We start from the raw sequence: 17,454 nt of genomic DNA, 5'->3' as shown, positions 1-17,454 counted from the left end.
CAGTAGATATAGGTAGATGCAGTAGATATTGGTAGATATAGGTAGATACAGTAGATATAAGTATATATAGTTAGACACAGTAGATATAAGTAGATATATAGGTAGATTAAGTAGATACAGTAGATATAAGTAGATTCAGTAGATACGGTAGATATATTAATTACAGTAGATATATTAGATACTGTAGATATAGGTAGATCCGGTAGATATATTAGATACAGTAGATATATTAGATACAGTAGATTAAGTAGATATAAGTAGATACAGTAGATATAGATAAATATAGGTAAATAGAGTAGATATAAGTAGATATAGGTAGATTAAGTCGATATTAGTAGATACAGTAGCTATTGGTAGATTAAGTAGATATATGTAGATACAGTACATATAGATAGATATAGGTAAATACAGTAGATACGGTAGATATATTAATTACAGTAGATATAGGTAGATACTGTAGATATAAATATATATAGATATAGATAGATATAAGTAGATACTGTAGATATAAGTAGATATTAAGTAGATTAAGTAGATACAGTCGATATAGATATATATATATAGGTAAATACAGTAGATACAGTATATTTAGGTAGATTAAGTAGATATTAGTAGATACAGTAGATATAGGCAGATTAAGTAGATATAGGTAGAGACATGTTGATTCTGTAGATATAGGTAGATACAGTAAATATAGGTAGATATAAGTAGATATTGGTAAATACATGTAGATACAGTAGATATAAGTAGATACATGTAGATACTGTAGATACATGTAGATATATGTAGATACAGTAAATATAAGTTGATACAGTAGAAATATTTAGATATAGGTAGATACATGTAGATACAGTTGATATAAGTAGATATAAGTAGATATAGGTAGATATTGATATATATAGTAGATATAAGTAGATGCGGTAGATTAAGTAGATATAAAGTATATATAAAGTAGATATAAGTAGATATAAGTAGATACAGTAGCTATAGGTAGATTAAGTTGATATAGGTAGATGAAGTAGATATAAGTAGATATAGATTGATATAGCTTCATACAGTAGCTATAGGTAGATTTAGGTAGATTAAGTAGATATAGGTAGATACAGTAGATTATAAGTAGATACAGTAGATATTGGTAGATACAGTAGATATAGTTAGACACAGTAGATATAGGTAGATATAGTTAGATACAGTAGATATAAGTATATATAATTAGGTAGATACAGTAGATATTAAGTAGATTAAGTAGATATAGTAGATATAGGTAGATACAGTAGATATAGATAGATACAGTAGATATAGGTAGATTAAGTAGATATAGGTAGATACAAGTAGATATAGGTAGATATAGATATTTACAGGTAGATATAGGTAGATAGATACGGTATATATAGGTAGATAGATATAGTAGATATAAGTAGATAGATACAGTAGATATAGTAGATATAAGTTGATAGATACGGTAGATATAGGTAGATATAAGTAGATACAGTAGATATAAGTAGATAGATATAGGTAGATATAAGTAGATAGATACAGTAGATATAGGTAGATATAAGTAGATACAGTAGATAGATATAGGTAGATATAGTAGATATAAGTAGATAGATACAGTAGATATAGGTAGATATAGTAGATATAAGTTGATAGATACGGTAGATATAGGTAGATATAAGTAGATTAAGTAGATACAGTAGATATAGGTAGATATAGTAGATATAAGTTGATAGATACGGTAGATATAGTAGATATAAGTAGATAGATACTGTAGATATAGGTAGATACGTTAGATGTAGGTAGATATAAGTAGATAGATACAGTAGATATAGTAGATATAAGTAGATAGATACAGTAGATATAGTAGATATAAGTAGATAGATACGGTAGATATAGGTAGATATAAGTAGATACAGTAGATATAAGTAGATAGATACAGTAGATATAGGTAGATATAGTAGATATAAGTAGATAGATACAGTAGATATAAGTAGATACAGTAGATATAAGTAGATAGATATGGTAGATATAAGTAGATAGATACAGTAGATATAGGTAGATATAGTAGATATAAGTTGATAGATACAGTAGATATAGGTAGATATAAGTAGATAGATACAGTAGATATAGGTAGATATAAGTAGATACAGTAGATAGATATAGTAGATATAAGTTGATAGATACGGTAGATATAGTAGATATAAGTTGATAGATACTGTAGATATAGGTAGATATAGTAGATACAGTAGATAGATACAGTAGATATAGATAGATATAGTAGATATAAGTAGATAGATACAGTAGATATAGGTAGATATAGTAGATATAAGTTGATAGATACGGTAGATATAGTAGATATAAGTAGATAGATACAGTAGATATAGGTAGATATAGTAGATATAAGTAGATAGATACAGTAGATATAGGTAGATATAAGTAGATACAGTAGATAGATATAGGTAGATATAGTAGATATAAGTTGATAGATATGGTAGATATAGTAGATATAAGTAGATATAGTAGATATAAGTTGATAGATACGGTAGATATAGGTAGATATAGTAGATATAAGTTGATAGATACGGTAGATATAGTAGATATACGTAGATAGATATAGTAGATATAAGTAGATAGATACAGTAGATATAGGTAGATATAAGTAGATACAGTAGATAGATATAGGTAGATATAGTAGATATAAGTAGATAGATACAGTAGATATAGGTAGATATAGTAGATATAAGTAGATAGATACAGTAGATATAGGTAGATATAGTAGATATAAGTTGATAGATACGGTAGATATAGGTAGATATAAGTAGATTAAGTAGATACAGTAGATATAGGTAGATATAGTAGATATAAGTTGATAGATACGGTAGATATAGTAGATATAAGTAGATAGATACTGTAGATATAGGTAGATACGTTAGATGTAGGTAGATATAAGTAGATAGATACAGTAGATATAGTAGATATAAGTAGATAGATACAGTAGATATAGTAGATATAAGTAGATAGATACGGTAGATATAGGTAGATATAAGTAGATACAGTAGATATAAGTAGATAGATACAGTAGATATAGGTAGATATAGTAGATATAAGTAGATAGATACAGTAGATATAAGTAGATACAGTAGATATAAGTAGATAGATATGGTAGATATAAGTAGATAGATACAGTAGATATAGGTAGATATAGTAGATATAAGTTGATAGATACAGTAGATATAGGTAGATATAAGTAGATAGATACAGTAGATATAGGTAGATATAAGTAGATACAGTAGGTAGATATAGTAGATATAAGTTGATAGATATGGTAGATATAGTAGATATAAGTAGATAGATATAGTAGATATAAGTTGATAGATACGGTAGATATAGTAGATATAAGTTGATAGATACTGTAGATATAGGTAGATATAGTAGATACAGTAGATAGATACAGTAGATATAGATAGATATAGTAGATATAAGTAGATAGATACAGTAGATATAGGTAGATATAGTAGATATAAGTTGATAGATACGGTAGATATAGTAGATATAAGTAGATAGATACAGTAGATATAGGTAGATATAGTAGATATAAGTAGATAGATACAGTAGATATAGGTAGATATAAGTAGATACAGTAGATAGATATAGGTAGATATAGTAGATATAAGTTGATAGATATGGTAGATATAGTAGATATAAGTAGATATAGTAGATATAAGTTGATAGATACGGTAGATATAGGTAGATATAGTAGATATAAGTTGATAGATACGGTAGATATAGTAGATATACGTAGATAGATACAGTAGATATAGGTAGATATAGTAGATATAAGTAGATAGATACAGTAGATATAGGTAGATATAGTAGATATAAGTTGATAGATACGGTAGATATAGGTAGATATAGTAGATATAAGTTGATAGATACTGTAGATATAGGTAGGTACAGTAGATACAGTAGATATAGGTAGATTAACTAACTAGATATAAGTAGATACAGTAGATATAATTAGATATAGGTAGATACAAGTAGATATAGATAGATATAGGTAGATACATTAGATATAGGTAGATATAGGTATTTACAGGTAGATAAAGGTAGATATAGTAGATATAAGTAGATAGATATGGTAGATATAGGTAGATACAAGTAGATATAGATAGATATAGGTAGATACATTAGATATAGGTAGATATAGGTATTTACAGGTAGATAAAGGTAGATATAGTAGATATAAGTAGATAGATATAGGTAGATATAGGTAGATATAAGTAGATAGATATAGTAGATACGGTAGATATAGTAGATATAAGTAGATAGATATAGGTAAATACAGATAGATGTAGATTCAATAGATATAGATGTAGATTAAGTAAATACAGTACATATAGGTAGATATAAGTAGATACAGTAGATATTGGTAGATACAGTAGATATAGGTAGATTAAGTAGGTACAGTAGATATAGGTAGATTAAGTAGAGATAGGTAGAGATAGTAGATATAGATAGATTAAGTAGATATAGGTAGATACAGTAGATATAAGTAGATTCAGTAGATACGGTCAATATATTAATTACAGTAGATATATTAGATACTGTAGATATAGGTAGATCCGGTAGATATATTAGATACAGTAGATATATTAGATACAGTAGATATAGGTAGATCCGGTAGATATATTAGATACAGTAGATATATTAGATACGGTAGATATAGGTAGATCCGGTAGATATATTAGATACAGTAGATTAAGTAAATACAGTAGATATAGATAGATATAAGTACATATAGGTAGATATACAGTAGATATAGGTAGATTAAGTAGATATAGGTAGATTAAGTAGATATAGGTAGATTAAGTAGATATAGGTAGATTAAGTAGAGAGGTAGAGATAGTAGATATAGGTAGATTAAGTAGATATAGGTAGATTAAGTAGATATAGGTAGATGCAGTAGATATAGATAGATGCAGTAGATATATTAGATACAGTAGATATATTAGATACAGTAGATATATTAGATACGGTAGATATAGGTAGATCCGGTAGATATATTAGATACAGTAGATTAAGTAAATACAGTAGATATAGATAGATATAAGTACATATAGGTAGATATACAGTAGATATAGGTAGATTAAGTAGATATAGGTAGATTAAGTAGATATAGGTAGATTAAGTAGATATAGGTAGATGCAGTAGATATAGATAGATGCAATAGATTAAGTAGATATAGGTAGATACAGTAGATATAGGTAGATACAGTAGATATAAGTATATATAGTTAGACACAGTAGATAAGTAGATATATAGGTAGATTAAGTAGATACAGTAGATATAAGTAGATTCAGTAGATATATTAATTACAGTAGATATATTAGATAGTGTAGATATAGGTAGATCCGGTAGATATATTAGATACAGTAGATATATTAGGTACAGTAGATATAAGTAGATATAGATAGATATAGGTAAATACAGTAGACATAAGTAGATATAAGTAGATATAGGTAGATTAAGTCGATATTAGTAGATACAGTAGCTATTGGTAGATTAAGTAGATATAAGTAGATATAGATAGATATAGGTAAATACAGTAGATACGGTAGATATATTAATTACAGTAGATATAGGTAGATACTGTAGATATAAATAGATAGATACGGTAGATATAGATAGATATAAGTAGATACTGTAGATATAGGTAGATATAAGTAGATATTAAGTAGATTAAGTAGATACAGTAGATATAGATATATATAGGTAAATACAGTAGATACAGTATATATAGGTAGATTAAGTAGATATTAGTAGATACAGTATATATAGGCAGATTAAGTAGATATAGGTAGATACATGTTGATTCTGTAGATATAGGTAGATACAGTAAATATAGGTAGATATAAGTAGATATTGGTAAATACATGTAGATACAGTAGATATAAGTAGATACTGTAGATATATGTAGATACAGTAAATATAAGTTGATACAGTAGAAATATGTAGATATAGGTAGATACATGTTGATATAAGTAGATATAAGTAGATATAGGTAGCTACAGTAGATGTAGATATAGTAGATATAAGTAGATGCGGTAGATTAAGTAGATATAAGTAGATATAAGTAGATACAGTAGCTATAGGTATAGGTATTTACAGGTAGATATAGGTAGATAGATACGGTAGATATAGGTAGATAGATACATTAGATATAGGTAGATACAAGTAGATATAGATAGATATAGGTATTTACAGGTAGATATAGTAGATATAAGTAGATAGATACAGTAGATTTAGGTAGAATAAGTAGATATAGGTAGATACAGTAGATTATAAGTAGATACAGTAGATATTGGTAGATACAGTAGATATTGGTAGACACAGTAGATATAGTTAGACACAGTAGATATAGTTAGATACAGTAGTAATTAGGTAGATACAGTAGATATTAAGTAGATATAGTAGATATAAGTAGATACAGTAGATAATGATAGATACAGTAGATATAGGTAGATTATGTAGATATAGATATAGGTATTTACAGGTAGATATAGGTAGATAGATACGGTAGATATCGGTAGATAGATACATTAGATATAGGTAGATACAAGTAGATATAGATAGATATAGGTATTTACAGGTAGATATAAGTAGATAGATACAGTAGATATAGGTAGATAGATACAGTAGATATAGGTAGATACAAGTAGATATAGATAGATATAGGTATTTACAGGTAGATATAGTAGATATAAGTAGATAGATACGGTAGATATAGGTAGATATAAGTAGATAGATATAGGTAGATATAGTAGATATAAGTAGATAGATACAGTAGATATAGGTAGATATAGTAGATATAAGTTGATAGATACAGTAGATATAAGTTGATAGATACAGTAGATATAAGTAGATAGATACAGTAGATATAAGTAGATAGATACAGTAGATATAAGTAGATAGATACAGTAGATATAAGTAGATAGATATAAGTTGATAGATACGGTAGATATAGGTAGATATAGTAGATATAGGTAGATAGATACTGTAGATATAGGTAGATATAAGTAGATATAGGTCTTTACAGGTAGATATAGGTAGGTATAGTAGATATAAGTAGATAGATACTGTAGATATAGGTAGATATAAGTAGGTAGATATAGTAGATACGGTAGATATAGTAGATATAAGTAGGTAGATATAGGTAAATACAGATAGATGTAGATATAGATAGATGGATGTAGATTAAGTAAATACAGTAGATATAGATAGATATAAGTACATATAGGTAGATATAAGTAGATACAGTAGATATATGTAGATACAGCAGATACAGTAGATACGGTAGATATAGGTAGATACAGTAGATATATGTAGATACTGTAGATATTGGTAGATATAGGTAGATATAGGTAGATATAGGTAGATATAGGTAGATACAGTAGATACAGTAGATATAAGTAGATACAGTAGATATTCACTACTGTTCAAACGTTTGGGGTCACTTAAAAATGTCCTTGTTTTTGAAAGAAAAGCACATTTTTGTATTCATTAAAACAACATCAAATTGATCAGAAATTCAGTGAAAACATTGTTAATGTTCTAAATGACTATTGTAGCTGGAAATGGCTGATTTTTAATGGAATATCTACATAGGTGTACAGAGGCTCATTATCAGCAACCATCACTCCTGTGTTCCAATGGCACGTTGTGTTAGCTAATCCAAGTTTATCATTTTAAAAGGCTAATTGATCATTAGAAAACCCTTTTGCAATAATGTTAGCACAGCTGAAAACTGATGTGCTGATTTAAAGAAGCAATAAACCTGGCCTTTAGACTAGTTGAGTATCTGGAGCATCAGCATTTGTGGGTTTGATTACAGGCTCCAAATGGCCAGAAACAAATAACTTTCTTCTGTAACTCATCAGTCTATTCTTGTTCTGAGAAATGAAGGCCATTCCATGTGAAAAATTGCCAAGAAACTGAAGATCTGGTACAATGCTGTGTACTACTCCCTTCACAGAACAGTGCAAACTGACTCTAACCAGAATAGAAAGAGGAGTGGGAGGCCCCGGTGCACAACTGATCAGGAGGACAAGTACATTAGAGTGTCTAGTTTGAGAAACAGACGCCTCACAAGTCCTCAACTGGCAGCTTCATTAAATAGTACCCACAAAACACCAGTCTCAACGTCAACAGTGAAGAGGGGACTCCGGGATGCTGGCCTTCTATTCAGAGTTGCAAAGAAAAAGCCATATCTCAGACTGGCCAATAAAAAGACAAGATTAAGATGGGGAAAAGAACACAGACAGTGGACAGAGGAACTAGTTGTCCTGTTGGAAGGCGAACCTTCGCCCCAGACTGAAGTCCTGAGTGCTCTGGAGCAGGTTTTCATCATGGATCTCTGTACTTTGCTCCGTTCATTTTTGCCTCAATCCTAACTAGTCAAATCAAGTCAAATTTTATTGGTCACATTCACAAATTTAGCAGATGTTATTGTGGGTGTAGCAAAAGGCTTGTGTTCCTAGCTTCAACAGTGCAGTAGTATCTAACAATTCACAACAATACACACACATCTAAAAGTAAAATAATGGAATTAAGAGATATTAGGACAAGCAATGTCGGAGTGGCTATGACTAAAATACATTAGAATACACTATATACATATGATAAGAGAATTATCTAATGATGGTAAATGAATCAATAATCCATTATGAATTAGTAGTTATGTAGCATGGATAATAAACTGTAAGTCAATGTACTGAACGTTAGTCCCATCAAGTCTAGACATGGGTGTGTGAGATACCGGGAGGAGCCTTCAAGGTTCTCCTAATCTATGAGGAAAGGAACAGGCAGTGCTGGAACAGTGGTGGGAGGTCAAGGAGTAGATACTGTTCACCTGCTGTTGGTGTGGAGGTGTGTGCGTAGGTTACCTGCTGTTGTTGTGGAGGTGTGTGCGTAGGTTACCTACTGTCTGTGTGTGGAGGTGTGTGCGTAGGTTACCTACTGTTGGTGTGGAGGTGTGTGCGTAGGTTATCTACTGTTGGTGTGGAGGTGTGTGCGTAGGTTATCTACTGTTGGTGTGGAGGTGCGTAGGTTACCTACTGTTGGTGTGGAGGTGTGTGCGTAGGTTATCTACTGTTGGTGTGGAGGTGTGTGCGTAGGTTATCTACTGTTGGTGTGGAGGTGTGTGCGTAGGTTATCTACTGTTGGTGTGGAGGTGTGTGTGTAGGTTATCTACTGTTGGTGTGGAGGTGTGTGCGTAGGTTACCTGCTGTTGGTGTGGAGGTGTGTGCGTAGGTTACCTACTGTTGGTGTGGAGGTGTGTGCGTAGGTTACCTACTGTTGGTGTGGAGGGGTGTGCGTAAGCGGAGAGAGAGGATAAAATGAACATCTTTGTTATTTGGACCTCAGAACGTTCTCTGAATAAACTGTACAAGACCTTTTGCAGAAAGCTGAGTCCTTGCGTAATTATTAACCCAGTGTCTTACAAACCCAGGGGATTAGTCAAGGCTTATTGATTGTTAATTATTATCATTAGGATAGAAAATTCCTTTGACAACATATGAGATGAGTAAAGCAGAATGTAAACATTATTAAAGTGACCAGTGTTCCATTATTAAAGTGACCAGTGATTCTATGTATTTAGTGCAGCAGCCTGTAAGGTTCAGGGTTGAGTAACCAGGTGGAAGCCGGCTAGTGATGGCTATTTAACAATCTGATGGCCTTGAGATAGAAGCTGTTTTTCAGTCTCTCGGTCCCAGCTTTGATGCACCTGTACTGACCTCGCCTTCTGGATGATAGTGGGGTGAACAGGCAGTGGCTCGGGTGGTTGATGTCCTTGATGATCTTTCTGGCCTTCCTGTTACATCGGGTGGTGTAGGTGTCCTGGAGGGCAGGTAGTTTGCCCCCGGTGATGCGTTGGGCAGACCTCACTACCCTCTGGAGAGCCCTGCAGCTGCGGGCGGTGCAGTTGCCGTACCAGGTGGTGATACAGCCCAACAGGATGCTCTCGATTGTGCATCTGTAAAAGTTAGTATGGGTTTTGGGTGACAAGCCACATTTTTTCAGCCTCCTGAGGTTGAAGAGGCGCTGTTGCGACTTCTTCACCACACTGTCTTTGTGCGTGGACCATTTCTGTTTGTCGGTGATTTGTATACCGAGGAACTTTAAACTTTCCACCTTGTCCACTACTGTCCCGTCGATGTGGATAGGGGGCTGCTCCCTCTGCTGTTTCCTGAAGTCCACAATCATCTCCTTTGTTTTGTTGACATTGAGTGTGAGGTTATTTTCCAGACACCACACTCCGTGGGCCCTCACCTCCTCCCGGTAGGCCGTCTCGTCATTGTTGGTTATCAAGCCTACCACTGTAGTGTCGTCTGCAAACTTGATGATTGAGTTGGAGGCGTGCATGGCCACGCAGTCATGGGTGAACAGGGAGTACAGGAGAGGGCTGAGAACGCACCCTTGTGGGGCCCCAATGTATATAACAACCAGATTAATTAGTTGAAAAATTTATCAGCAGATTATATATACATTTTAAAAAATCTAAAGATGGAAGTGAACTTAATAGGTACACTTATCCTATAGATTCTGAGTAGACCAATATATCTCCCACTTGAATCTTCTCTTTGTGCTAGACCAGGTTCAAACTCCTTCCGTTAAATTTTTCTGTATTTATTTCTGTATTTTTTTGACTGCTCTAGGGTTATTAATACTATAACATATTATCATATAATATAACAATAATAATATAATATAAGATATAATATAACTATAATACTATACGATAACCTACTCTTACGTATTGATGTATGTTTTATTCTACCGGCACAGATCTATCACTGGGAATTATCAGCAGCATATAACCCTTTCTTCTGAAGCTAAGCAGGGTTGGTCCCTGGATGGGAGACCAGATGCTGGAAGTGGTGTTGGAGGGCCAGTAGGAGGCACTCTTTCTCTGGTCTAAAAAATATCCCAATACCCCTTGGCAGTGATTGGGGTTATTTCCCTGTGTGGGTTTCCGTCTTTCAGATGGATGTTAAACGGGTGTCCTGACTCTCTGAGGTCATTAAAGATCCCATGGTACTTATCGTGAGAGTAGGGGTGTTAACCCCTGGTGTCCTGGCTAAACTCCCAATCTGGCCCTCATACCATCACGGCCACCTAATCATCCCCAGCTTCTAACTGGCTCATTCATCCCCCTCCTCTCCCCTGTAACTATTCTGCAGGTTGTTGCTGTAAATGAGAATGTGTTCTCAGTCAACTGACCTGGTAAATAAATCATCACTGGGAATCAGTGTAATGTCTGTTTGTGTCAGAGATGGGTTGCCAACTGGTGATTTGACAGAAAAATCTTATTTAGTTCATTCACACACACAGGTTTTATCAGGCATCTGAAAACCCCCTGTTCTACAGCAGGTCATTCTAAATAGTATGAATAGCTGCAGATGTTTCAGTATAATCTCTAGAAATGTGCTTCAATAGATGAACCAAGAATGATCAACTTGGTCTGTCTGTCTGTCTGTCTGTCTGTCTGTCTGTCTGTCTGTCTGTCTGTCTGTCTGTCTGTCTGTCTGTCTGTCTGTCTGTCTGTCTGTCTGTCTGTCTGTCTGTCTGTCTGTCTGTCTGTCTGTCTGTCTGTCTGTCCCTTCCAGGTGAACCCTGTCTGTCTGTCTGCCTGTCTGTCTGTTTGTCCCTCCCAGTTGAACTCTGTCTGTCTGTCTGTCTGTCTGTCTGTCTGTCTGTCTGTCTGTCTGTCTGTCTGTCTGTCTGTCTGTCTGTCTGTCGCCCTCCCAGGTGAACCCTGTCTGTCTGTCTGTCTGTCTGTCTGTCTGTCTGTCTGTCTGTCTGTCTGTCTGTCTGTCTGTCTGTCTGTCTGTCTGTCTGTCTGTCTAACTGTCTGTCTGTCTGTCTGTCTAACTGTCTGTGTGTCTAACTGTCTGTTTGTCCCTCCCAGGTGAACCCAGACTACAACAACACATTTGTGTTTGAGAATGACTTCCCAGCCCTGCAGCCTGATGCTCCTGACCCAGGACTTAACCAACATCCTCTGTTCCAGTCCAAAGCAGCCAGGGGCGTCTGGTGAGGAGAACATCTCCAGATAAATCAATTCATCTTGGTGTGATATTAATAACAACTCAGACAAGACAAATATAACTAGATGCTGTTTTAAACAGCTCTTGGGAGGCAAATTGAAGACAGCATTATTCCTGCTTTAGTTTCTAATCAGCTATGACCACTAGGTGGCGACGCTGTCTAAAGAATCCAAGACCAGACCTTGAGGATCTCAAGGCTGAGGATATATTGACATGTAGCCCAGACACAAGGTGCCGACCTACTGCCTACTGACAGCAGTTTAACATGCTGAATTATTAAAGAAACAACGAGGCTTTTTCACACTGCATTCTCTGAGCCCAGGACTTTTTTTATTACCCTGTTTTCTCCCCAATTTCATGGTATCCAATTGGTATTTACAGTCTTGTCTCATCGCTGCAAATCCCTTACGGACTCGGGAGAGGCGAAGGTCGAGAGCCATGCGTCCTCCGCAACACAACCCAATCAAGCCGAACTGCTTCTTGACACAATGCCCACTTAACCCGGACGCCAGCCGCACCGATGTGTCGGAGGAAACACCGTGCACCTGGCGATCGTGTCAGCGTGCACTGCGCCCGGCCCACCACAGAGTTACTAGTGCGTGACAAGGTCATCCCTGCCGGCCAAACCCGGACACTGGGCCAATTGTGCTCCGCACCTTGGGTCTCCCGGTCCCAGGGTAGAATATTTTATATTATGGTATGTCTGGTAGGGTAGAATATTTTATATTATGGTATGTATGGTAGGGTAGGATATTTTATGTTATGGTAGGGTAGGGTTGGTAGGGTAGTATAAGTTATAGTAGGGTAGAATATTTTATATTATGGTATGTATGGTAGGGTAGGATATTTTATGTTATGGTAGGGTAGGGTTGGTAGGGTAGTATATGTTATGGTAGGGTAGAATATTTTATGTTATGGTAGGGTTGGTAGAGTAGGATATTTTATGTTTTGGTAGGGTAGGATATTTTATGGTAGAGTAGGATATTTTATGTTATGGTAGGGTTGGTAGAGTAGGATATTTTATGTTACGGTAGGGTAGGATATTTTATGGTAGAGTAGGATATTTTATGTTATGGTAGGGTGGGGTAGGATATTTTATGGTAGAGTAGGATATTTTATGGTAGAGTAGGATATTTTATGTTATGGTAGGGTTGGTAGAGTAGGATATTTTATGTTACGGTAGGGTAGGATATTTTATGGTAGAGTAGGATATTTTATGTTATGGTAGGGTGGGTAGGATATTTTATGGTAGAGAAGGATATTTTATGTTAGGGTAGGGTTGAAAGAGTAGGATATTTAATGGTAGAGTAGGATATTTTATGTTATGGTAGGGTGGGGTAGGATATTTTATGGTAGAGTAGGATATTTTATGGTAGGGTAGGGTGGGGTAGGATATTTAATGTTAGGGTAGGGTTGAAAGAGTAGGATATTTAATGGTAGAGTAGGATATTTTATGTTAGGGTAGGGTAGGAAGCTGCCAGTTGAGGACTGCCTAGAAGGCCAGCATCCCGGAGTCCCCTCTTCACTGTTGACGTTGAGACTGGTGTTTTGCGGGTCCTATTTAATGAAGCTGCCAGTTGAGGACTTGTGAGGCGTCTGTTTCTCAAACTAGACACTCTAATGTACTTGTCTCCTGATCAGTTGTGCACCGGGGCCTCCCACTCCTCTGTCTATTCTGGTTAGAGCCAGTTTACGCTGTTCTGTGAAGGGAGTAGCACACAGCGTTGTACCAGATCTTCAGTTTCTTGGCAATTTCTCGCAAGGAATAGCCTTCATTTCTCAGAACAAGAATAAACTGATGAGTTTCAGAAGAAGGTTATTTGTTTCTGGCCATTTGGAGCCTGTAATCAAACCCACAAATGCTGATGCTCCAGATACTCAACTAGACTAAAGAAGCCCAGTTTTATTGCTTCTTTAATCAGAACAACAGTTTTCAGCTGTGCTAACATAATTGCAAAAGGGTTTTCTAATGATCAATTAGCCTTTTAGAATGATAAACTTGGATTAGCTAACACAACGTGCCATTGGAACACAGGAGTGAAAGTTGCTGATAATGGGCCTCTGTACACCTATGTAGATGTTCCATTAAAAATCAGCCATTTCCAGCTACAATAGTCATCTAGAACATTAACAATGTCTACACTGAATTTCTGATCAATGTGCTTTTCTTTCAAAAACGAGTACATTTCTAAGTGACCCCAAACTTTTCAATGGTAGTGTATATCTCTCTATATATATATATCTCTATATATATGTATATCGATATCTAATATATATATATATATGTATATCTCTATATATATATCTAATATATATATATATATATATATATATGTATATCGATATCTAATATATATATATATATATATATATATATATATATATATATGTATATCTCTATATATATATCTAATATATATATATATATATGTATATCGATATCTAATATATATATATATATATATGTATATCTCTATATATATATCTCTATATATATGTATATCGATATCTAATATATATATATATATATATGTATATCTCTATATATATATATATATATATATATATAGATAGATAAATAGATAGATAGATAGATAGATATATATATATATATAGAGAGAGAGATATCTATCTATCTATCTATCTATCTATCTATCTATCGTGTTGAAGTCGGAAGTTTACATACACTTAGGTTGGAATCATTAAAACTTGTTTTTCAACCACTTCACACATTTCTGGTTAACACACTATAGTTTCGGTTAGGACATCTACTTTGTGAATGAGACAGGTCATTTTTCCAACAATTGTTTACAGACAGATTATTTCACTTATAATTCCCTGTATCACAATTCCAGTGGGTCAGAAGTTTACATACACTAAGTTGACTCTGCCTTTAAACAGCTTGGAAAATTCCAGAAAATGATGTGGCTTTAGAAGCTTCTGATAGGCTAATTTACATAATTTGAGTCAATTGGAGGTGTACCTGTGGATGTGTTTCAAGGCCTACCTTCAAACTCAGTGCCTCTTTGCTTGACATCATGGGAAAATCAAAAGAAATAAGCTAAGACCTCAGAAAAAAATGTGTAGACCCCCACAAGTCTGGTTCATCCTTGGGAGCAATTTCCAAACGCCTGAAGGTACCACGTTCATCTGTACAAACAATAGTACGCAAGTATAAACACCATGGGACCACGCAGCCGTCACACCGCTCAGGAAGGAGACGCGTTCTGTCTCCTAGAGATGAACGTGCTTTGGTGCAAAAAGTGCAAATCAATCCCAGAACAACAGCAAAGGACCTTGTGAAGATGCTGGAGGAAACAGGTACAAAAGTATCTATATCCACAGTAAAACGAGTCCTATAACGACATAACCTGAAAGGCCGCTCAGCAAGGAAGAAGACACTGCTCTAAAACAGCCATAAAAAAGCCAGACTGCGGTTTGCAACTGCACATGGTACAAAGATCGTACATTTTTTGGAGAAATGTCCTCTGGTCTGACGAAACAAAAATGTAACTGTTTGGCCATAATGACCTTCGTTATGTTTGGAGGAAAAAAGGGGGATGCTTGCAAGCCGAAGAACACCATCCCAACCGTGAAGCATGGGGGTGGCAGCATCATGTTGTGAGGGTGCTTTGCTGCAGGAGGGACTGGTGTACTTCACAAAATAGATGGCATCATGAGGTAGGAAAATTATGTGGATATATTGAAGCAACATCTCAAGACATCAGTCAGGAAGTTAAAAGCTTGGTTGCAAATGGGTCTTCCAAATGGACAATGACCCCAAGCATACTTCCAAAGTTGTGGCACAATGGCTAAAGGACAACAAAGTCAAGGTATTGGAGTGGCCATCACAAAGCCTTGACCTCAATCCTATAGAAAATCAAATCAAATTGTATTTGTCACATACACATGGTTAGCAGATGTTAATGCGAGTGTAGCGAAATGCTTGTGTTTCTAGTTCCGATCATGCAGTAATATCTAACAAGTAATTTAACCTAACAATTTCACAACAACTACCTTATACACATCAAGATGCAGTAGATGGTATAGAGTACAGTATATACATATGAGATGAGTAATGTAGGGTATGTAAACATTAGTGGCGTTGTTTAAAGTGGCTAGTTATACATAATTACATAAATCTTTCCATTATTAAAGTGGCTGGAGTTGAGTCAGTTTGTTGGCAGCAGCCACTCAATGTTAGTGATGGCTGTTTAACAGTCTGATGGCCTTGAGATAGAAGCTGTTTTTCAGTCTTTCGGTCCCCGCTTTGATCCACATGTACTGACCTTGCCTCCTGGATGGTAGCAGGGTGAACAGGCAGTGGCTCGGGTGGTTGTTGTCCTTGATGATCTTTTCAGCCTTCCTGTGACATCGGGTGGTGTAGGTGTCCTGGAGGGCAGGTAGTTTGCACCCGGTGATGTGTTGTGCAGACCTCACTACCCTCTGGAGAGCCTTACGGTTGGCGGAGCAGTTGCCGTACCAGGCGGTGATACAGCCCGACTGGATGCTCTCAAGTCTGTAAAAGTTTGAGTGTTTTTGGTGACAAGCTGAATTTCTTCAGCCCCCTGAGGTTGAAGATGCAGACACCACACTCCGAGAGCCCTCACCTCCTCCCTGTAGGCTGTCTCGTCGTTGTTGGTAATCAAGCCTACCACTGTAGTGTCGTCTGCAAACTTGATGAGTGAATTGGAGGCGTGCATGGCCACCTAGTCGTGGGTGAACAGAGAGTACAGGAGAGGGCTGAGAACGCACCCTTGTGGGGCCCCAGTGTTGAGGATCAGCGGGGTGGAGATGTTGTTACCTACCCTCACCACCTGGGGGCGGCCCGTCAGGAAGTCCAGGATCCAGTTGCACAGGGTGGGGTCGAGACCCAGGGTCTCGAGCTTAATGACGAGTTTGGAGGGTACTATGGTGTTAAATGCTGAGCTGTAATCGATGAACAGCATTCTTACGTAGGCATTCCTCTTGTCCTGATGGGTTAGGGCAGTGTGCAGTGTGATGGCGATTGCGTCATCTGTGGACCTATTGGGGCGGTAAGCAAATTGGATTGGGTCTAGGGTGTCAGGTAGGGTGGAGGTGATATGGTCCTTGACTAGTCTCTCAAAGCACTTCAGATGACGGAAGTGAGTGCTACAGGGCGGTAGTCATTTAGCTCAGTTACCTTAGCTTTCTTGGGAACAGGAACAATGGTGGCCCTCTTGAAGCATGTCTGAACAGCAGACTGGGATAAGGATTGATTGAATATGTCTGTAAACACACCAGCCAGCTGGTCTGCGCATGCTCTGAGGACGCGGCCGGGGATGCCGTCTGGGCCTGCGAGGGTTAACACGTTTAAATGTTTTACTCA

At 36.0% G+C, this 17,454-nt stretch overlaps 1 protein-coding gene across 2 annotated transcripts in view; it reads left to right on the top strand.

Annotated features, from left to right (window-relative positions):
* Positions 1-17,454, top strand: part of galt (galactose-1-phosphate uridylyltransferase) — a 73,302-nt gene that overhangs the window by 8,785 nt on the left and 47,063 nt on the right. For both annotated transcript variants that reach the window (NM_001140448.2, XM_082959633.1), the window contains 1 exon segment: positions 11,966-12,090. In NM_001140448.2, coding sequence (NP_001133920.1) covers positions 11,966-12,090 — 125 coding nt within the window.

This window comes from Salmo salar, chromosome 13, assembly GCF_965601325.2.
Source record: "Salmo salar chromosome 13, fSalSal1, whole genome shotgun sequence".
NCBI classification, from domain to species: Eukaryota; Metazoa; Chordata; class Actinopteri; order Salmoniformes; family Salmonidae; genus Salmo; species Salmo salar.
The sequence above is the reverse complement of the archived record's forward strand: the minus strand, read 5'-3'. Positions and strand labels throughout refer to the sequence as shown.